Genomic DNA, 24890 nt, shown 5'->3' with positions numbered 1-24890 from the left:
TTCCATGATTGAGTAGACTGCAACATTACATTTGTGCCTTGTGTACAAGGGTATGGAACTAGCATTTAATCAAGAACACCAAGCCCTTTGTATGTACCTTGTTGTTAGTGGCATTAATTGTTGAACTCCTTTATCATGACCCTAGTAAAGGTGTACCCATCACTCAAACAAAATCTAGATTTGAGGTGTTAAGCTTTTCTATCTTATTTTAATACTTGAAGGGCGATATTAATGATGATGATCCCAATATAGGCAATAATTTCAATGATATGTGGGTATTTGTTGTAGCATGATTTTTTTTTTGGCCTTGGGCCTTAGCACTATCTCATTTATTCATGAATGTGTATATGTATTCAAAATTATAATGTTAAAACCGAAATGCTTTCTTTCAAAGGTACAATATAATTTTCTATGTGTGTGTGTATCTCATTTCTCGTTTCCTGATTTTTGGGAGGTCTCATTTCTAGCATGTTCCCATTTCAAATACGTATTTTTGTTTCTTTGTACCATACAACTTAGCATGTGCGCATCTCTTTCCTTTCAATAATGGATGGCACAAGCATCACTCCTTTGGGATAATCTTTCAAGTCTCTCCCCTTGACGCCTTCCCTGGCCTCAAATATCATATCATCTATTCATAACCTACCCCTACCCATCACAAAAGAATATTGCTTCCAATGGTACAATTAGATACTTTGTCTGTATTGTAAATGTTATCCATTTATTTCAACTATATTTGTTTTCAACTTCCTACCTCAACCCTAGCAATAAAAAAATCAGGAATTCTATGTACCAATCATGTGCAACATCCCCTAGCCTTGAGAAATAACCTTTCCAGTTAGTTTGTTTCATCTTATCAAATTTCAAATCATCTCATAAATGTCATGTTGCCTTAGAGTGTCTTTGCTCCAAAGAAAATTTTATATGGACAACTTTTGCTCTAAATAATCAATGACATGGGTGCATCACTCTCTAGGAGAACCTTCATTTGTCTCCTTGACTTCGTCCATGGGCACAAATATTCTATTACCAATTAACACCTGCTATAACCACCACTTTCAAGGATATACCTAAACTTAGTCTACTCCTTTCATATAAGTTTGCTCCTTTTATAAACCATGAATCGAGTCCGCTCCCCCCCCCACCCTTCAACCTCTAATCTACATTTACAAGTCTTCCAGATGATAGTGAAAATCATCTCCTCTTAATCAATATCCTCTACAAATGAATTTAGATCCCTATGCAAATATGTCCATGCAAATCTCACCAAGTACTCATCTTTAACATTTGCCAAAACCCTCTCTACCACAACCAAGCTTTTGATAGCAAGAAGTTATAACTTTTTTCAATGTGTTGCAATCCACATTACGTTGTAACAACAAACTTCACAACACTCCAATCTCATCAACACTCTCTTAACATGTAACGAGCAAATTGAAATGAAAATCAAAACACAATAACCATGTACCAAAATTGTCTACATGTTCTTCAACACCACATAATTTCCAATTATTGACTCAAAACTTAGTATCTTCAGAAAAGAGGAATTGCACCCTAATGCTCAAATTCCACCAATTCTTGTCCTTAAATGGCAAATAGATTTGTCTGCAAACCAACCTACTCCTCGACATTCAAATTTGACAATACATTCTTTTTATCTCTAGTGGCAACAAGTTATGCTGGCATTTCATGTGTTATTATCCACATATAGTGTACTTGGAAACTCCCTTATCTTATTGAGACTTTGTCATCAACAGGTGATCACAACATCTTGCTCAAAAAATAGAATCAATATATCGTAACATTGTCACAAAGTACATAAATATTATTGTGTTATCCTGCACAATGCAATGTCTATTGCTAAACTCAACGTCCCATGACTCAAAGATGAAACACTTCCTCTTGGTCACTATCCTCCATGCATGGTTGATGTCGCTATCAAGACAATGATTCCATCACCCAACTCACCACCATTGAGTCAGCAATTAATATTGTCAATATATTCTATATAGCATCATCCTTTGCAACAAAATATTATCAATATACTTGATGTGTCATGATCCACACACTACAACACAACATCAAACCTTGAAAACCCTTCTCTTTATGAGTTCTCTCCTTTACACATGATTGATTACAACATCCTGTCAAAAATTACAATCAACAAATTAAAACCATGAAATAAAGCATCATCACTATATATCTAACTTATTATGGTGTTCTCCAACACCACATGATATCTCCTACCGAAGTTAATGTCATGCGCAGAGGCTTGGCTTAGGTAACTATATCTCTTTTGTCAAGTCCAAGAGTCACCATTTAAATGAAGACAAACTTTGCATGCATTCATACTTTATTTTGATCCTAACTATTCTCACCACCTAAAATTCAATGTCTCGCCTTGTCAAAATCCAAACTTAACAACTACAACAAAATTTGAATGTTGGATTCATTTTAATTTAGAGTATTAAACAATGGGGCAAGGCGAGTAGACAACATATATGTCCACATAAATTCAATAAATAGGAGAACGAAAACAATAACCCAATTCGTGAGAACATATAAAATGAAAGCAATCTCTTAATACACAAAAGTATTTACATAACATGCAAGTAATCAATACAAATTGAGGTACAAAAAAACCATGTTTCGAATGGATGTTAACATCCTGTTAGCCACATGTACAAGATGCAACAAAACAAAACAAACTTCATCATCAATATAATTTTAGTTACACACTTGGGGCTAACAAGGGGTAAACAATGAGCATGCATAGTTGATCGATTAATTTTATAATATGAAAAATGTGAGTGGCTAATATGGATGTTACCTACAGAAGTCCAGTAAATTTATATTCCTATGTATATGTGTGTTGAGAATAAAACCAATAATGAAATTCACGAGAACATTGAGAATGCAAGCAAGGTATTATTTCACAAGTTTGTTTACATATGTGCATGTAGTCAATACAAATGGAGCTAGAAATCTCAAATAGATAACATAAATCTCATTAGCCACATGTATAAGTCACAACAAGTCAGATCAATAAGGACTAGCTTAGGTAGGTGGTTAAGAGGAGTTGTTATGCTCCTCACTCATGTTCAATCCCACTGGTGACTTGTTTGCCCCTAGTGGGATAATTGGAGCTAGCAAGGTCTCTACAATCTCACTCTCACTTAAGTGCTTCTTAGGGGTCAGATGAGATGTTTCCAAACATTTTAGCCCAAGGGGTTAGCTCAACCAATTGTCACTAATGTTGTTGGGTAATTGGCTAGTTCCATACTGGTAGGTCCCTAATCCAAATCCCCCTAGGTTGTACTAGTCTATGGCAACAAGTTTGCTAGCATTGTTGTCCACAAATGTAGGAAGTATCCCTTGAGTTTATCCATGACATTTACCTTTGAAAAGAAGCCACAATAAGACAAAATAAACTTCATGCTACACAATCGTGGCTAACATGGGACAAATTAAAACCATGCATAGAAAATCGCTCCATTCTATAATATGGACAATGTGGTAGTATACTTTAAAGTTACATAAGTTGTATATAATTACATTCATACGTGTATGTGTATTGAGGGCAAGGGGGGCGGGGCACTCTCCATATGCATGTATGTCTATATTTTGATACTTTTCCCCAAATGAACATATTTGGAGGTAATTAATGCCAATTAAAAAGTAAATCAACATAATATGTACAAAGATTTGCTATATAGCTTAACTTACTTGCTAGTAAACCGACAAAAAAAGCAGCTAAAGCTAGCACAAATGCTGCCAAACAAACTAGAAACATTTGGATACGTGTCAAGTAGAAATTGTTTGAAGCCCAATAGTGAATAACGCCAATAGCCAGGACTACAAGTAGTAGAAATAATAGAAATGCAACTCCAACCTGAACCATTCAAACGACCAAAAAATTAAAACAAAGAAAAAAACATAACCCAAGTACAAGAAATATTAAGCACAATAAATATGTCAAACTGAAAATAGTATAACTCACCATCCAAGGGTTAATTGTAGCTATCACAGCAGATATTGCACCAAGAAGAAGAAAAAGACCCATACCAACAAACAGATAAACCCCACGAGAAATCTCCCAATTGTCATCCTTCCTGCAATCATTTCAAAACATCCATACATCAACTGAAATCCTGAATAGAAATCATGCTACTAACACAAATATAAAACTAAAGAAACAAAGAGAATGATTGTCTTACCACTTATACATGCCACAGCTTAGTGAGAGTAGAGCAGGAATACACACCAATGGGAACAATGCAGCTAGAAAATCTACCTTTAATGGAACTTGCCCCTCACGAGATTTTACAACTTCCAAGTAAGACACTCCACAAAAGGTCACTAGAACAACTACAAGCACAATAAACATGTCTAATAAGAGCTGGAAGAACCCCATTAAATTTTAAAAACCACAAAATATTTTTTCTTTTGCAAAACATGCAAATCTTCATTTATTATGCTAGTATAATGTGTATCCAGAAAAAAAATAAAACATTTCGCTACTTACTTATGAAAATGCCCACACAAATAGCCGATGAAAGGAAAAATCGGTAAGTTGCAAACCAAGAAACAACAGGGAGAATGCCAGTGATGGTTAGAGCAAAAGCGGATGCAATAGCCCAACCCAAGTAAAAAGATGATGTATATGGGGAAGTGAAACTCTCTTGGTCACCATTCCAACCACGGTAGCCCAAATCATCTAAAGGTTTAACAGATATTATAGTACCCAATGCTATAACAGAAAAGATGAATATGGTTACAGATATCCCCATGGCAAGGCCCTGCAACAAATGCAAAAGAAGAGCAAACCTTAGAGCAGTTCATAAGAATATAAATGTACATCATTTTCCAAGAGAAATTAAAAATAAAAATCTAACTTGGAATACTTTCGTTAAAGTGAGCATATATTTCATAGAAAAGGTTGTAAGGAAACCATGTTCTAAAAATAATCCTCAACTTTGAGAACCGAAAGTATTTAGGGTAATATAGCAATTCACTAACAAACAAAAGCATGCAAATATTCAAGGAACTTCAGGAGAAAGATGCCAAAAGTAACAAAAATAAGATTGCTGAATAAGTATTATGATAAACATTACTGAAGACAGGATTCCTATAAAGATGAGTTGGCAATGTTTTAACCAAAATAGAATTTAGACAATACTGGAAGCCATTATTCACCTTAATAATCCCATATTTTGGGCATTCTTTACCCTGAGTCATTTATCATATAAATAAGAATTGTTAAAAAAATGTTATTCCTCTTAGTTAAATTGCAAACATGTCTAAAGTCAGTTACGAAGATATATCTACTCCAACATTCTAGTCCAGTTCAAGATTCATAAAGTGCTCGAAACATCCACACAAGGAAAGATGACATAAAGCTAAACCATTGAACCTTCAACATCTTACTTGATCATGAGAATACAGTTAGATTTAATTTGTGAACTGAACCAACAGAACCTGAATTGTTGTGAGTGTAAAGTGCATAGACTCTAATCATTTCAATTACTTAATAGGAAAGACTTGGCGTCAACCAAAACAGAATCAAGCACAAAGTAGCAATAAAGTGAGTAAACAGCATAAAGCAATCCAGCATCACAGCAAAGTTTTATAAAGAGTAATCGATAAAAGGAAATAAGGACAATATGGTGAAAAAGGAAATTGAAGGAAAAGAGGAACATAAATATGAAATGCTATTACGATAATGCAGAAAGTTGAAAGGGGTGGAATATAGAAAAAATGAAAATTTAATGAAATTAACAATATTGGTATTCCTAACAAAGTCACCTCCCTCCATCCCTTGAGGAAATCCTACCTTGTTGAGCTCTCCCACAAGGATCCCATATCAATTCATAAGGTGCAACATATGTCTTGAGTTTTCCTAATCCATACCCATGGCTTCGGAGGTGCACTGCCTCCAAGGAGGTGCTGGTGCAGACTCAAAAAAGGATATATACCTCGAGCCTAATACATAGTACATACCATATTAAAATTAATATTCCTAGAATATTTAACAAAGTTGCATCCTTCCCTCCTTGAAGAATTCCTTCCTTATTGAGCTAACCCACAAGGGTCCCATATGGTTCATAGGGTGCAACAAGTGCCTTAAGCTTTACTAAAATATAAGCATGGCGTGGGAGGCGCAATGCCCCCAAGGAGGGGTTGGTGCAAACTAAAGAAAGACTACATACTCAAATCCTAAGGTATTGAGGATGTGCATACTCATCCGTTCTTTTGGACCCTATGCCCTGTCTCCTTTCTTATGTGTGCATCATCATCAAGCATTGAGCACCAAATGGACCATATGTCATATCCATTTCTTCTTTAAATGTCATGTCCACCCCCTACTCCTTACCCCCAGGCCTCATGCACTACGTGTCAGCTTCAATTACTTATCCATGTGGCAATGTGCATAGCTAATACATTGCACACTCAATTCTCTCAAACCCAAATCTCCTCAACACATTTATGCCCAAGTTCTGATAATACTTAGCTAAGCCTTCATTGAGGACATCCTACCTCAGTGAATTATCCCACATGTAGACCTTGAAAGTAACCATATGTACCACAAGCTGCAACATAACCCTAAAACTTTGCTAATCCAAAACCATGGTTTAGGATATGCAAAGACCCCAAGAAGGTACTCATAAAGACTCAAGGTAAAGAATAAATGCTAAAGGCACGAAGGGCCGAAAATGCATTTGTTCAACAATCCTTGTGTTCCTCACGACCTCTCTTTTGTCCAATATGCATCATTGTCAAGCATTAAGCACCACATTTACTTCACAACCCCCCCCCCCTAATGCTTATTGATGAAACCCAACTTCTTATCAACCCATAGCCTAGCCACTACACCCATTTTTGTGAGCTCAAGTTCCCTATCTAAAATCTCCCTATGCACAAATAACAAAATGCATACTCAACTCTCTCAATTTCAAAATCCCTTAGTAAGTGTACATTGCATAGCACAAGTTTGAAGAGTACTTGGATAGCTAAGCCATCCTTGACTAATTTCTGCCCTCTAAATTGTCCCTCTCATATGATTCATTAGTTACAACATACACCTTAATCTCTGCTAACTTCAAAGTATGACCTGGAAGGTGCAATGCCCCAACGGAGATGATAGGGTGACGCAAGGTGCAACGCACATACTCAAGTACAATTTGTTAGTTGTACATAGGCCCAATACAAATTGACACATGGCTTACAAGTTTGATAAGGGGCCCAAGGGTAAGGAATACATTGTAATTTGAAGATGTTTTCCTGGGATTGAAAGAAAATTTTCTTTGGAAAATTTTGTAAGTTTCATGCTTCATCTTCTATATTTTACATAGTGTATTTGTCTAGTAGGGTTTCTATTTGTGACACGATTAAATGCCAAATCTATGTTAAAATATTTGTCCATTATAGCATGCAAAATTGTTCAAAATTGTTCTCATCAAAACCTATAAGGAAACTCTGATTGTGGATTCCTTTTATTGAATTTCTCTCTTCACAAGAAAAATACTTAGGGTTTTAAAAGTGCATGCCCTAGTCATCCCCCTTACTCCCTCAAAATCGTTCTCATTGAATTTAGCCCTAGAAGACTCCATTAGGATAAGGCACTAATCATAAGTTGCATTGATCACTCTATAAATCAAATAAATTTTAATTCATTTTCCTTTTGTTTTAGACATCTAGGATTAGTGACTAAGGTTTTAAGGTAGAAATTTGCATAAAAGTGAAATTTTGTTTGATGTTTATCGTTCATTAAGTAGGAATTGCATTAACAAATGATCTGAAAGCAAAATCTAACATTGTTGCATGGTTAAAACCTTCCTTTTAGGGTTGGCATCATCTTCTTTTTGCTGTGTATGCATGTTTTCAAACCTTCCTTTTAGGGTTGGCATCATCTTCTTTTTGCTGTGTATGCATGTTTTCAGCCATAAACAAAGTATTTTCTAAGGATTCAAAAAGCAAATCTAACATTGTTGCATGGTTAAAACCTTCCTTTTAGGGCTGACATCATCTTCTTTTTTGTTGTTTATGCATGTTTTCAGCCATAAACAAAGTATTTTTAAGGATTTTAATATTATGTCTACATATATATAGTATTATAGGCGACTGACTATTCCAGTTTGAAAATTCATATATATAGCATGTAAGCGAGTATTCAATAAAAAATATGTAATTTACAATTAAAATTTGTAAATTTTTGGCAAATATCATCAATTTAATCATATATATATATATATAAAAATAGGCGAATTTTTAACCAAATGGCTGAATATTTTTTTCCAGAAAATGTCTGAAAAATAGCCAATTGGCGAAATTTTGCCCCCAAAAAATTCCCTTGCCATAAAATTCCATTTGTAAACCCTAATCCTTTACGTCTATTGGAAGGCATTGCTCCCTTTGGTTAATTATCTACTAAGAGGCCTTTTCTTTGGTTGTTATATGACATCGTGTACCCTATCAATTCAAATCATCAAAACCCTAACTTATAACAGCCACCTTTTCAGTCTAGGAATAGAGTACTTGAATCTTGGTATAGAATATCTAGGCTTTGCAGTACTTTATCCCATTTATTAGACCTTATATCTATCACCTTGAGCCATAGTAATTGAATATCATTTAGGTGATTTATGGAAAACTCCCTTGTGGTTGAATACACTAAAGAGCAAAAGAAAAGTTGCCAAGGTGACAATAGCAACCCCCTCTTGTTGCCATAAGGTTTGGTTCTGCCTATTGGGTTTTGCACTAGGCCCACTAAATTTTGTCGCAACAGTACCAACCTCAAAATGAGGGTAAGTGCCCTAGAGTTAAAAAATTTGATAAAAACAACAGAAAAAATAAAATAAAATAAACAAAGACTAACCACACTCTTAAGACGTTGAGAAATAACCATATACTTAATATCATTGTGATATAGTTTCATTGCTTGTGAACACAAAATTACACACATACAAAAGCACACTCATACTTAATATCATTCTGATATAGTCTCATTGCTCATGAATAACAAAATTACAAACATACAAATGCAAATTCACAATGTTTCACTTGCATACGAGATTATCATTCTTGCTCAGTTTTGATCTTTCGCATTTTGTTTTTCAAGAAGATAGATTGATACACCATCACTACATAATCGATATTTCCTACTATTTTGCTTTTTCAAAGAAAGCTTCTTTTTTGGACATGTATATAATTAGCAATTTCTATATATGTTAGTTACAAGTTCAATGTCTAGTTATATTTCACAATGTTTCACTTGCATACAAGATGGTCATCATTCTTGCTCAAATTTTGTTTCATTGCATTTTGTTTTCCCAAAAGAAACTCTGATACTGCAACTTTGCATAATCACTCTTTCCTGTTCTTTTTTTTGCTTTTTCAGAGAAAGACTCTTTTTTAGCATGTCTATAATTATCAATTTCTACATATGCTATATATGATAGGTACAGGTTCAATGTTTATGTCTAAATACATATATATTTTTATATTCACTGTATCTAGTCATATTATTTCCAAATTTTGTAAATACGACACATCCACACACAGATAGAAAGATAGATAGATATGTGTGTGTGTGTGTGTGTGGAGGAGTAATGTTACCCTCTCCACCCTGGTTCAAATCCCACCAGTGACATATTTCACTCTTTAAGAACCAATTGTTCTTGAGGCTACCAACCATCAGGAATATATTTTCCTTGCTCAAGGGCTTGACAGCAAGGTGTTTGGTTACATGTAAAAAAAAGCTTAGTATTGTAGCTCAAACATGGTTAAGGAACATCTTATCCTTGATCAATAACTGGAGAGTGGTATGCTTGGTTACATGCAAAAAAAGGGTGATATTGTAGCTCATATTTCGACGCAGTCATGGTTAAGTGCATTGCTTTTGCAAAGGTCAATCTCAACTTGTTCAAAATCAAAAAGATATCCGAAGATTGAATAAGTGTGTAAATGATTATGGAAGACTATAGGTGTACTTACTAATTTCTTACCTTCATTATGCATGAACTTTGTTGTCTAATCTATACAAAAGCCTAATTCTCCATGCACTGAAATCCTTTAAACTGGGAAAACAGAACAAATAACAACATAACAAACTAGAGAGATATCCTTACATTTTAATCCGTGCCCTTTCGAATACGTATGTTGTAAGCCATTCATATCCTTGTAGCAAAAATATGTTCATGCAGTATATATACTCAAGGACAACATGAAATGAACATTTTTATCAATGCAATGACAGTGCTGCTGTGCTTCAGAATAAATTGATGTTGCTATTTTTTTCCATATCAATGAAGATAAGAAAATTGCAGCTTGTTACGTGTCTGGATTCCATATTTATTACAAACATAAACAGATTTGAAGATAGCAACCAACAACAACGACTGTAGTTACTTGCAGTCCTAGCTCAGATATTGCTATAACACATCCTGCACACTTTCATTTTTCTATTATCATGTCCTCCAGTAAATTACCCTAATAGTCTATTTTGAAAAGGAAGAAGCATATCCCTGACCCTAGAAAATTCACTTTTATTGCTGTTTAAGTAGAATATCAAATAAGTGCCTACTTCCATAAAAGCCAGGTTAAGCACAATCTGTTGTAATCATTGTTCTTATTAATACACTATTGTACACATTGTTATTATTCATGCCTTCGAATAAAAATACAAACCAAACAGTGATCGTCTAAGAAAACATGACAGCCTGATTAGAATGCAAGTCCAGAACAAATAATCATTAAGTGTTGAGATGTAACCAATGTTCCACCATGTTTCTGGTACAGACTCACAGCATTGAAGAAACGCCCAAAACCTAAATATAAGATGAGCAATGGCACAAAATATTCACATTTGCTTAATAATTTTGAAATTTTGTGTTTTTGTTGATTGACTTTTGTTTTTTTATTAATTGACTTTTACCAAGGCCATTGAGCAAAAAAAGTGGAGGGTTAAGGGCTATTGACCCCATTTACTGGGAAACATCCCCCCTGCATCACCCCAAGTCTCCCCAATATGGGGATGTGGGCAAATGTTCCCCACTGAATTTCATCATCCCAGAAACATGGAAGTGTGGGGGACACATCCCCATGTAATACTAGAAGCAACTATATCATAATAAAACAGAGAACGAGAGGAAACTTTTTCACTTTTGCATACCTCTTTCAACCTATGACAGCATCCGTGCATATTGCTTGTTTGATCTGCAGGAGGCATGCAAAAACGATATCCATTGTTTATCCAAATTGGAATTGCTACAGAAAGGCATGCCACCATAAGTGGCACTGTCAATGCCAAGCCAAGGAGAATAGACGATTTACTGCAAAACAACAAAAATACGATTTTGTTATATGCTAAAAACCTGAAATCAAATGTGTAATGTCACACTGCAGATTTCTTATTTGATAGCTACAATTTACAACCAGCACAAGATCTCTTCACTTCACTAAAATTCTCCATAATATAAGGAATTGTTTGCCAAAATCCAAACACCACATTGGGTGACACCTGACAAGTAATTAATGCAGCAAAAACCGTAAGTGACTGACTTTCTGAAATTATCTTTACTGCATTTAGATTATCATTATAAGATTCACATAATATTCTTTTGAATTCCAACCCCATCTTGGTCTTTTGGAATAGTTCATCATATTTCCTATGCAGATATATTCTAAATTGATATTACCATAGCACACTATCAATGCATAGGTTACAACTGCCGCAATAAGCTGATATTACATTTCTACAATGTCAGTTTCCTAATCAAATATTTAACATGGGCTCACCTCAACAACCAAATAAAAATACCAGGGAATGCTAATAAAGTCATTGTGCAGATGATATATTCAAATACTGGGGCCCTGAGGCCCCGAGAGAAAATAGTCCATACAAATTAACATTTGCTTAAAAAGGGTAAATAAGTAGAGTTAAAATTTCTACCAAATGGAATCATCTGCACTGGCATAGACAAACAATAAGCATTAATTTGAAAAATCATCACATGAATTAGAGAGATCATCTATATTAGAAAATCATGGGGCCTGCCTCTTAAAAGCGACTGAACTTCAGCTTATTAAAAAGTTTCTGACCTTCAACAAGCAAAACTTGAAAGCAAACATGTTTAAAATCAAAGAAAACAACTAGCGCATACAACATTGGCAAATGGAGATAAACAAAGAACAAGTAAATTTCCTCAACAAAGCAGAGATCAGAATTGGATGTGGACCAGGACCATTAGTTTTGAAAGGGGGTACAAGCCTCCTTTATGTAAATGCATATACAAAAATGCAGAAGAGGTCCCCATTGGGGTATCAGATGTGAGCTGAAAGAGAAAACCTTTCGAGAGTGAGGAAAGCAGTGCAGTTCTGGTTGATGATTGGCCATTGACAACCCAGGGCAAGTTAAGAAATATGTCATCTCATTGCACAAAACTGACCAAGGCCAAGTTAAAAAATATGTCATCTCATTGCACAAAACTGAGCATTAGATAATGAATTTTAGACAGAACAAGAAGGCTAAGATATAGGTGAAACTTGATAATGAAATTTGAAATGCTCTACAGAATTACCATCTGACAGTACCCTAGGATCAATACAGTGACTCGTAACAAAATTTCAATTTCAAGTTAGGCTCTAAACATAGAGCATAAAAATTCCAAGAGAGTTACAAACACTAATTCTTTCTTTTTAAAAAAAGGCTGCCCCTCAAGTCTCTAATACACCATATTACCAAGAAAGACCATAGACAACAGGTAAATATTCTATAGGAAACTCATTAAACTATGCATTCTCTTAGTGTATATATATATATATATATATATATATATATATATATATATATATATATATATGCTTATGTATTAATGTATGTATCTAAATCACGAGTTCATGTTGGTGTTCAGCAACCATAAAGTTCAGAAAATTTCAGCCGTGCAAAGCAATGTGATAAATTCAGGATACAATCCAGCATTAAGCCAGATAATATAAGTTATTGATGTTCAATGAATGACCATAAGGAAATATTCTTACAAAACCACTTATTCTTTCTTTAAGCTCATGTTCTGCCTCAATACAACATATCACCAAGGCAGACCATAAACCAGCAGGCAATTTTTTCCACGGGAAACTCATTGAACACTACTACTATCAACCCCACTAGGATTCAAGTCTCCTCATCAACATATTCCAGCTTATGCTCTGCAGCGCATGACATGCTTCTAACTCGCGATACATCGCACATTTAATAGTAGGTGCTCACTCATGTTCAACAAAAGCATTTTGATCAAAAGAAACTATAAGACTTTACATTAACTACAGCTTAACTCATATTTTTAAAGCTTTGGAGCAATGTCACCCAACTAGCCTTGATGGAGCAGAAGAGTAAGAAATTTATTCTAACCTAGGGATAAACTAGACCAGTAAAAAATATACACTAAAGTTCAAAGGATAAAAAAACATTAAAATGAAATCTTACAATATACATATAATGCAAATTTTCAGAAACATGTGCACTAAATTTCAAAGGAAAAAACAAAAAATTCACATGAAATCTTTCAACGTACATATAATGCAAATTTCAGAAAAGGTGCTCTAGCCACTCACCAGTGATGGCCTTCGACCAGATTCAAGGTGTCTACAAATTTATTGAGAGAATTAAGAAAAATCAAAAGAAGAGGAATGTACCACTGCTAGAAATTGATGAATCCCACCCATATATATTATGGATTTTTCAAATAAAGCTTCTTGAGGGAACCATATGGATGGCAGCGCGGTTGGAATCCTTTATATTTCTGAGTCTTATTAGATTTCCTTTAAATGTGATTTGGGCATGTGTACAAACCATAGCTTTAAAACTCAGCCCGGTCTGACTCAGAAGTTCAGAACCAATCAAACCAACCACAATGATCAGGCACCAGGTGAAACTGGGCTTTAACATGACTTGATGGCCAATCTGGATCCAAACTGGCACAAACCATCCCAAATTGGCAGAGTCTGTACAGGACAGGCCAAAGTCACTCTAGACACCACACACAGATTAAACAGTGGTTATGTGGCATTTTTTAATTAAAAATCCCCCCTGAACCCTAGCTTTTTGCTATAAAGAGAAATCCCCACCCCCTCCTTTTTGATTCACACCTCCATGTTTGAGCTTTTGAGAGCATATGTGAGCCTCCAAATTTCAAAAGGGAGCTGACTTTTTGGGAAACAGCAAGCTTGGAGTTGGTTTGGTGCTGTCCAGTGGATTTGGTGTCTTTGGGAGGCGGCTACAACCCATCTTTACATTCCCTAGTATGTTTTCCCTATATTTTAAAATTGCAGATCTGAATTCTGTCCTCACTTTCTTTCTAGTTTTTCTCTTTCAAGTTCCAACCTATCTCTATCTGTTCCTGAATCTTACTAGTTTGCATTTGCATCTTTGCATGCATCATATTAAAATTTGAAATAGTATTTGCATTGTAATTTGTTGCATGTTTGGTTCTTGAGTTTGCAGAGTCAAAGACCCTACGCGCTGTGAAAATCCCTTGATTGCAATTACTGGATATTATTCTCCTAACTGTTAGCAGTTTAATTGTTTACAGCAATTAACGAATAATTCACTATTGCAAATCTTCACCATAAAAATGCTGCAGAAAATAAAAACCAGGAACTGAGAAATAGATGTGCACGCTTAAATATCAACACAATAATTTTTGGACTAATGTCCCCAGAAAAACCCCAAAGGGGAAACCGTTGCAGCAGATGAGGTTTTATTTTTTTATTATGCAGCAGCAAAACTCTGAGTACAGTATCTAGATGCCCAACAGGCAATCCTCAGGCAAATAATCTGGAAAAATATTGGGAGAGAATTATCTCCCTCTGCAATACAATTCAGCCTCCCTTTGGCCTGCTTGTTATCTCTCCCCAACAGCTCGGCCTGCCTGGAACTTGCACTACTGGCCTAGGAAATTCATGCTACCTGCTGCTTGGCTCTAACTGAGCCATCCAACCTCCCTCTGCCTCTGGAAATGACTCGCTCTGCCTTCTGGGTGATCAAAACTCACACGACTCACTTTCCGGCACTTGCACTGGGGTTTTTGCCTGCTCGCACTGGCTATTCAGCCTCTCTGCAGAATAATTTTGTCCTCCTCCTTTCATGCCTCTCCGGCACTGGAAAACTTTTGGGAAACTCCTTCGGATTTCTCTTTGTTGCTCCCTCAATCATTGATGCTCTCCCTTTGGCTCGAACTCTTCCCAAACTGAATATCTTCGCACTAGGTAGCTCAATCTGCCTTGCTCTTACTCTCACTATTGTATCTATGTCCATCCCGTCAACTTCCTCTTATAATATCTCGTTGAAGCACCAACGGCCATGATTAGATCCTCATCAACTGCTAATAAGATCATGTTAGACTTGATCCGTGTGAGTCTCTAGAGTTTTCTCGATCATCCTTAATTAATTGCCATTAATTAATCAATTTTCGTAAGTTAGACTTGGGCATTTTTTTAATTATTGATCAATCAATTTAATTAAGGCATTTCGGAAGCTTATCTTGCAAAACCTTATCTGGGTTTTGGAGATCTCGTGTTTCTTAATCTCTAAGACACAAATTAAGACTAGAACACATGTTTGATCCTACCAAAATCTAACTCATGGAACCATTGCGATGTGATCAATGATCAGATGTATTACAAATATTGCAAGCAAAAGATCAGGCGTATGCGTTTGAGGGGTATTCATGGTTTGATACAACATTTGGTTGGTATAAGAGACCAAGCAACCCCATGTTTAGCACCGAAGGAGCAGATAGGGCAGATTAGAGTAGAAATTCTCAGTCAATTTGAAAATTTTGAAAACAATAATGCCAGGGAAAAGGAAATTAATAATAAATAAATAAAAATTGCAAGGAAAAGGCAACTTGCACTTATGAGAACAAGTGCTATTGTTGATTTTGAACTTGAAGACTATTCCTTTGTCCCTTTTATCAATGTTCATGACCTCTTCTATTATGTTCCTCCCTTTTGAGTCTCACATTGAGTCTCATGTTTCCGAGCTATTTCACACCTTCCTCCAACGTCACTTTTGCTAGTGCCTCTCAACCAAGCCAAACTCAACCCACCTTAGATTGTCATTGGAAGAAGCAATACAAATATACTACTTTTGAATACAATGGTCAATGGTGGTATGATGCAAATATCCCCTTCAATGTTGCTTGATCACCTTATTACCAAGCTATGTGGGAATCTATCATTACTAAAAGAAAGGGTTTCAAAGGCCCTAGTATGCATGACTCGAGGGTATCTCGTTTGAATAAAGATGTTTTGTCCATTAATGAATATTTGAAGGAGTTTAAGAGTCATGTACCAACAACAACTCTATGATCATGTCGGATGGACGGACTAATGGAAAGAACTGTACAAAAACATTTCCTTGTCTTTTTCCCTCAAGGAACCATGTTTTTGAAACTAATTGATGCATCTATCAAGGAAAAATATGTAAACCCATTATTTGAGCTTTTGGATTACTGGTTAGGATAGTGCAGTAGCAAAATGTTGTTTGAGTCATCATAAATAATGCCTTTAACTATGTTCTTCCTAGTAAGATTGCTCGAGTCCAAATATAGGACCTTATTTTGAACCCCATGTGTTGCACATTGCGTTGACCTCATGCTCGAGGACATAGACAAAGTGGAATGGTTAAAGAACATATAAAACATTCTAAGTTTATCACAAAATACATTTACAACCACTGATGGGTATTGTGCCTAATGGTTAGAGAGCCTGATAGGCCTGCCATCATGAGATTTGCAGTCTCTCCTTCCCCAAGAATAGAACTTGAAAAGATGGAAAAGACACCAAAAAGAAATTGTTTAACAGTAGTTTTTGGAGGAAAAAAAAAAGAGCAAAGATTATGAAAGTTGACAAGCCACTTGTTAAGGTGTCGCAATTGGTGGATGGGGTAATTTAGCCATGCGTTACAATTATCAAGCTATGGATCACAACTATCAAGTTATGGATCAAGCAAAGGAGCAAATAAAGGCAACCTACAAGAATAGAGTAGGTCAGTATGTGCTTATCTAGGAGATCATTGACAATAGATTGAACAATCAACTCCATCACCATATACATGCAACTAAGTATTTCCTAAACCCAAGGTATCATTCGCTCATTTAAGAGAAGATCAAATTGTGTGCTAATTTTCTTGCAAACCTAGTACCTCGCAATTCATTGACCTAGAAGATTACAAATCTACTAAATGAAAGCATAGTTAGATTCTTAATTATGCAGAAGCAAATTTCACACAACCATTCCCAATCATAATGACAAACACATTCTACCCAATCAAAAGCTCTTCATTAATATTCAAAACTTACTTGGGCTCCCATCTTGGGATAATGTCTCAACTAAGAAAGATTACAGATATACAATTCTTTGGATATGATCCAACAGATCGGTCCCTGGATTGGTCCTCGATCTCTTTGGTTGATCTAGATCTCCAATGCTCCCCTTCTACACTTCCTCGAACCTAACACACTAGAATATCACACTCCTCACTGAGATGCCTCTCTTAATGTCGTGTGTTGTGGTAGGGTGTCTTGTTAACCTTGCTTTTATAACTTTACACTGAGCTAAATCCCTAACCCTAATTTCCAAAGTGATTGATCGCTGACATTCGATCTCGCCTCACTTGAGATCCAGGGCTGAGCTTAAAACATAATCATTAAAGTAAATACTTTACAATTTTCCTATGTTTACTTTATCTCAATTAGCTAACATAATAATTATGTACTTTCCTAAGTCGAAACTTAAGCTAAGTTACAAAAGAAACTTGCTCACAATAAATAAAGTGTCATAACGAGATTTGTGAACAACTACTTGCACGCATAGACACTTAGGTTTGTGTAGAACTTAAGAGTAATTGCCCGAGGCAAAAGCATCAACACTCCCTTTAAACGAGGGAGGCACTTCTACCCCGTGGAAGTAGCTTTGATCCTGGAACTGCATTTGTTGCCTTTCTTACTCCCTCTATACTAGAAGCCTTCTCTGCACTTGTTCTAGAAACATCCTCGAAGTCTTACTCCCTTAGTCTAGTTCCTAGAAGAATCATGCTCCTGAACATCTTGTAAGGTCATCTCATACATGGAGACCTTTTTGACAACCTTGAAGGAATTTGTGGATTGCACCTCTCCACCTAAACCTAAAGGTTGACTCGCTTTAAGTTGCTTAACCTTTGTGGCTATCTACTCCTTGTTCTTTGTCAATGCTCCGCTTCTTGACATTACTCGAATAGGTTGGCACTTTACTATTTAGCCTATACAAGTTGCTCTCCCTAACTCCGATGGCATGGCCTTTGTCAAAGCTAGATCCCTTGGGTCTAATCAATGCCTATCTATCCTAGAATGCTACACAAAACCCCTTCTTCTCTATCATAGAGACAAAGCAAACTCCACTTGAGTTCTGACACCCACAGCACGTCCTTCACTTCCAACTTGCCCCCTGACTCAAGCTAGAATATCATCATTCCAAACCCTTTCATTGCGTGTTTGGAATCATCACCAAAATCTAAATGCAACCCTAAGTCTGCCTCAATCATGTTGTCAAATAGCTCACATTCCCCTATAATATGTCATATGAGGCTCCACTGTCTAGCAGCCACGCACCCACTAATAATGTTCTTGGGAAAAAAGTAAAAAATAAGTGTGAACTCAGTTTCAAACTTCCTAGCAAACTCCTCCTAAGATTTTGTCGACACAACTACAATTGACAGCATATCCTTTCCACCCTTCTTCCTCTCTGGACATTGTGAAGCATAGCGTCCCTTCTCATGACAAGCAAAGCACTTGACCTTAGTCAATCCCTTCTTTGGTTGTGAGGTTGACTCCTCAAACCTGCTACTCAAACCTTTACTCCTCATTGTCCGACTAGCAAGAGCAAGATTCTCATCATCCCCCCTCTTTTTCTATCCTCCATGACATGGTTTCTCCCAAATTTCCTTTCGAATGAAATCATCCCACAATCCACTCCAATTCTATAGTTTTTCTTGTGCTAGAACACCTATCACAAAGGTAGCCCCTAGTTTCATAAACGGCCAGAAGGTTATCCTTAAAAGTTCCTCATCTAACACAGCGACCCCCAACAACTCCAAACTCTCGAACTTGTTGAATCCTAGTGAGGTATGATGCAAATGTGTCTGATTCAATTATATCGGTGTTTCTTAATTTTTCCCTCAACACCATTTTCCAATTCTAATTATCACTCTGAGCAAAGTAGTCCACATCTCACAAGCACTACTCTTTCCTGATATGTGAGTGATCACATGATCTTTCACCCCATCCATCATGATACATCTAGCTTTCATATCTTTTAAATTATGAGCAGGCAAAGTGGTAGCATTTGTAGCAGGTGTAGCTTGATTTTTTTTAAACCCCATAAGTTGTAATCCATGAGAACTAGCGTTATTCTCTCCTTCCATGGACTGAAATTATAAGCGCCCTCTAGCCCTTCCTTGAACCTGAAACCGTTTTCTACCATCTCGAAATCAAAAAGTCAACAAAAAAGGCTTTGGTTGTCACGCCATGATTTGTACGGTCCCCCTCTGAGGGTTGACCTCCACCAATCTCACAATTTGCCTATCTTTTGGTTCTTTGGTACACGATTGGCAATTGGCAAATCTCTTTCTGCCTTGGTCCTAAGTTCCTCTACAACAACTACTGCAGCTAAACCCGCTTGTCAATTGTCAATTGTGCCCGACTCCTATATGTGGGCATTGTGAACACTACCTCTCCACTCACAACTCATTACTCCTTGCAACCACCAGCTTCTCTACCTCAATGGTTATCTCATGCAACCTTGTCTATGTCGACAACTCAGTCAGTTTACTGCCAGCAATGTGTGTTTTCTCAACGTTGCTCTGACCCCTATAGACAATCCCTGCCACATTCCAACTGGTTGACCCTAGCATCCACTGAGGCACCTTTGCATTATTCTCTGACCGCAACCAATTTTAGTGACTACTAGCTCAACCCACAGCTTTGTTTACCTCTTGGTCTGACCCGACTATTGGTTGCCCACTCAATGTATGCCCTAGAATGCTCGTGTCAGACACTATTATGTGTCTCTAGACGTCTAATGGCCTGTTTTTTGCCACCTACACTTAACAACTTATGTTGTGTCGGTACTCCTTCAAGCCCATATTTCCTTGCTGACATTGTTTACTTGTGCATCAAATAGTTGATGATGCTAGCTTGTCGATCGGCCAAACCCTGTGCCCCAATCTACAGCCCTTGGTTGCTACTCTAGCTGCCCATGATAACTTATCGACTTGTTCAATTGCTTACACGACTTCGATCTGTGTTGCCACTAGATGATCTGCTTGTGCCCTTGGTCTCCTCGCAACTCCCTACTCGAACGCCATCAACCTTCTCTCTATTGGTGCTTCTCTGTGGATGGTAATTGTGTGGGTCTGACGACCCACTTAGAGTTGTCAACCCCCTATTTTTTAATCTTTAAAACTCAGCGAAAAAAATTGTCTTCGACCCCCTTTCCACACAACAATCAACCTCAAATTCGTACGATTGATTTCCTTCGACCCTGTAAATTAAATAATTTAAACAGCCAAAAAAAAAAATATTGTACGAGCATAGACAAACCTATCCCTTGCAATATTGTATGGACCTAGCTTCTGCATAATTTAGATAACAATTTTCAGAGTTTCGAGCTCTAAAACCATGTAAATTTTCATGTGAACCTACCACCCAGCTACTCATTAACCTAGCAAATTACAAATCTACTAAACAAAAGCACAACTAGATTCTTAACTTAATTAGCAACAGCAAATTTCACACAACCAATCTCAATCATAATGACACAAATAGATTCTATCCAACTAATAGCTCTTCATTAATATTCAAAACTTACTTGGGCTCCCATCTTGGGATAATGACCCAACTAAGCAATATTACAAATATACAATGCTTTGGATCTGATCCAATAGATAAGGCCCCAAATCAGTCCTCGAACTACTTCGCTAATCTAAATGCCTGATGCTCCCCTTCTACACTTCGTCACACCCTAAAGAGTATCACACTCCTCACTAGAATGCTTTGGATCTGATCCAAAAAATCAAGCCCTATATCGGTCCTCGATCTCCTTCGTTGATCTAGATCTTCATTGCTCCCCTTCTACACTTCCTTAGACCAGACACAATAGAGTATCACACTCCTCATTGAGATGTTTCTCTCAATGTCTTGTGTTGTTGTATGGTGTCTTCTCCTTTCCTTAGCCTTGCTTTTATAATTTTACATCGAGCTAAATCCTTAACTCTAATCTCTAAAGTGATTGACGACCAAGATTAAATCTCACCTCACCAAGTTGCAAAAGCAACTCGCTCACACTAGAGCAAATGTCCTAAGGAGATACGTGGGTGACTTCTTGCACTCCTAAACACTTAGGCCTGTGTAGAAGTACCTGGCCAAACTACAAAAATCAACTGTGGAGGTCAAAGATGGGTTATAGGAGTGCTTGGAGCACAGGGTCCCTGTAACCCCACCTTTAAGCAAGAGCAACAATATAAAAAAAAAATCACTTTCACGAACATTCTTTTATCAGCAGAGCAATCTAGTTGCATTCTAGTCTATGGATAGTGCTACCAAACAAAAGTGATCACCTAGCCAAAATTGCTAAGTTGACCAAAATACACCGTGTTAGTATGGGTTTTACAAAATAAAACCCACTTTCACCTAAGGAAATAACCTAAGGAACAACTTTTCCTTAGTTATTTGCATTAATTCTATCCATTTACGTGAAAATAACCCATAAATCCATTAATTTTATGTTATATTCATAATTTTACCAAATTATATAATTAATTTAGTTATTTTCACTTATTTTATTTATTTACATAGAAATCATTGAATAAGTAATTCTAACTTATGAATTATTTCTAACCATTCTACCAATTTACATGGAAATAGCTCACTAATCATTTATTTATGAATGATTTCCAAACATTTTACCCAATCAAACAAAAATAATCTAATAAATTGTTTATTTATGGATTATTTTCATTAAATAACTCAATAAATCATTATTTTGAGTTAATTACCCATAAAGAATATCATTAACCACTTTTTTGACCTTTTCCACTCACAATAATAATAAAATACCAAAAGTAGTTCGATTTGGCTTTGGTCCAACAAATAATTTTTATTATTTAACCTCATCAAATCTAACAATTGTTTCGTTATAAATAGGAGAGGTTTTTCTCCTCATTTTGCCATCATCATTCTCATCATTGTCATTAGAGTCAATTTTTCCTAAAGCTCTACCATTGTGAGTTCATATCTTTTCTAGCCCACTTTCTAGCCATTTTGGGGAGAGAGCATTTGCTTGCAAAACAAGATTCTCAACGAACCCCCCAAGAAATGAGGCTTAAAACCTTTTCTCTTGGTCTCTTCTACAAGTGATATTCAATACAAAGCCTTTCTATTGAGCAAATGGAGCATATTTTATGAGTTATCTGTTATATTTTGGTACTGGGTTTCTTAGAATTTTCTATAATAATGACAATTGTTAGCGAATTTAAATATATATTTTACTTCATTGCTTGATGGACTATAGGTACGACCCATAGTTTTGCTTTTTGCTAACCCATGTTGCAAAAAGCTACCAACAAACTCGCAACTCCATTAGAGATCTAAACATCTTAGTTCCTAAGTTTTGTTTTGTGGGTAATCATATCTCTTTCTCCACTCATTTACTTTCCATTTATAGTGTTTCTTAGATCATTTGCTTTGTTCTTTACCTTTCTCTGAGATTTGCAAATTACATGTCTTAAGAGGTCAACATACAACAAAGCCAAAGCAAATCCTAACATCTTGAGCACCTCGAAGACCACTACAACATTCAGTCCTAAAATAGTGTCGAGCCACCTTGTATTTTCCATTAACTGTGTTAACTACATTGGAAAATTCTCTAAAAACTGCAAATTTTTCCTATTTTTCTCTACTATGAACTTGTTCTACAAGTTTAGGGTGATTGGGTAATGTAACTTGTGTCTAGGTTCTCTTAATGCAAAGGGGGAGAGTAAAGTGAGCCTCTAAGTGAGAGGCAATAGTACCACCCAAGAAGAGACACACACGAACCAAAAAGGGTTTGTCCAGCATCCAGCGGAGTAGTCCACAGCGTATGCAACAGTCGTTAAAACCAAAGTGCAAGACAAAACATGTACACCATCCAATAGAGTAGTCCACACGGATGTGATGGTCGTTATACCCAGTAAACAAGACAAGTTGTCTAATGTCCTGCAGAGTAGTCCACAAGGACGAGATAGCAATGCAACACATTCTCAACAATGTAAGTACTAAAACAACCAAAGCAGTTCAACTATCTTAGTACAAGTTAAGCAAACATGCATTATAAATGTTTAGAGTAGTCTTACGAACATCTACAAAACATGTGTGAAAATGTGTTGGCCTTAACAGGCTTCTGAATTAGGCAAAAGTTCCAAGACACATTTGTACACCATACATCACTAGTCCCAGTAGTGGGACGTTGGAGCCACTCCTCACTCCTCAAAGAACAAACTAAAACTTTCAAGGCTATGTAGGAGGAGCCACAGTGAAAAGTCCTTGCTCACACAATGGGAGGGGTATATAATGTCAAGGGTGATGCTTGACCCTTGTGACTCTTGGACTACCCTCGTGACCGTTCAACTTCCTATGACTTTTCAACTGACATGACTCTTCAACTTCATGTGTGCGTCCATTGGACTTTCACTTTACATTACATTTAGTTACAACAAATATGGCCCATAGTGGTGATGTGGCCTTGAAAACTGATGACACAACTTGACATGACATTGTTGACATGGACTAGCTCGCTGTGGTGGCAATGTCAAGATGTTGTGCTGCTATGTGATGGATGTACTCTCGGGTGTGCTTTGTCTTCTCCTCCGCAAGGCTTGATGTTGCAGGGTCTTCAATTGTCTTGATCTTGAAAGACAACCACATGCATGTGTTCCTTTCACTTGTTGTTTGATGGCCTTCTTTCGTCCGTCCAACTGCAAGTAAGTCTTCTAGCATCTGCGCTTCTTCATCTCGTTCGTCATCTTCACCATGATCTGCCAAAGTACCTGTTCCTACAATTCACTCATGACGGGACAACATCAAATCCAAAACCTCCTAGTCTATCACGTTGCATTGTTTTCCATTGTCCGGGCCCGAGACAGATGACAGGCTGGGAAGAGGGCCCAGTAACTGCGCACTACACAGTTCCAGGTGACAGGGAGGGAGACTAGTCACTGAGACTACGTAGAGCACAGCTCAGGCTTGGATGAGGAACTCTGGGGCACAGTCTTCACTATCAGGGAAAAAAATTGCGCAAAGGCCACTAAGAGGCAGGTTTGCGCAGTTGAGGACACCAGTAGCAATTGCAAGGTGGGGCCCTGACAGGAACCTCTGCACAATTTCCCGAGGGAAGACAAGGGACCAAAGGACAATTCTGCGCAATGTTTGAGTGCAGTGAGTCTCGGTTGAGGGAGGTTACTAGGAGGACACCTCTGTGCAGTTTCTAGGAGCAATGCAGTGTGGGGTTCCAGCGAGCAAGAAGAAGGCTTAATAACTGATCTTGTGGAGTGCGTTGTTCAGGTCGGGCTTTGACGCAGTCTTTGCGCAGTTCTGGGAAGGAAGACAGGTTGCTCACCTCTGGGATTACGCAGTGCAACTGACCCGGAGGACAGCCTCAAGCATTGCGCAATTCCAAGCAGCAGAGCAGCACCACTGAGGGCTGAGACTGCGCAGTGCAACATAGTCAAGGTCCGGTGAAGTGGAGTTGTTGTCGAGAGGTTTTCAGGAAAATGGCTAAGTGTGAGAGGCAAGTGAACTTGTGATGACTCGACATTGTGA

The 24890-nt window shown here is 37.0% G+C and overlaps 1 protein-coding gene across 1 annotated transcript in view; it reads right to left on the bottom strand.

Annotated features, from left to right (window-relative positions):
* The window catches only part of DEK1 (calpain-type cysteine protease family), a 90200-nt gene that overhangs the window by 46957 nt on the left and 18353 nt on the right, over positions 1–24890 (bottom strand). Inside the window, exons 10-14 of the mRNA XM_089403573.1 lie at positions 11171–11330; positions 4526–4799; positions 4218–4368; positions 4001–4112; positions 3727–3892 (exon numbers count right to left, since the gene is read on the bottom strand). Of these exons, the coding sequence (XP_089259699.1) occupies positions 3727–3892; positions 4001–4112; positions 4218–4368; positions 4526–4799; positions 11171–11330 (863 nt within the window). The remainder of the gene's footprint in view (positions 1–3726; positions 3893–4000; positions 4113–4217; positions 4369–4525; positions 4800–11170; positions 11331–24890) is intronic.

Source organism: Pinus tabuliformis, chromosome 2_1, assembly GCF_031772625.1.
Source record: "Pinus tabuliformis cultivar Carrire ecotype Pingquan chromosome 2_1, CPIR1, whole genome shotgun sequence".
In the NCBI taxonomy this organism is placed as follows: Eukaryota; Viridiplantae; Streptophyta; class Pinopsida; order Pinales; family Pinaceae; genus Pinus; species Pinus tabuliformis.
This window is presented reverse-complemented; position numbering and strand designations above follow the sequence as displayed.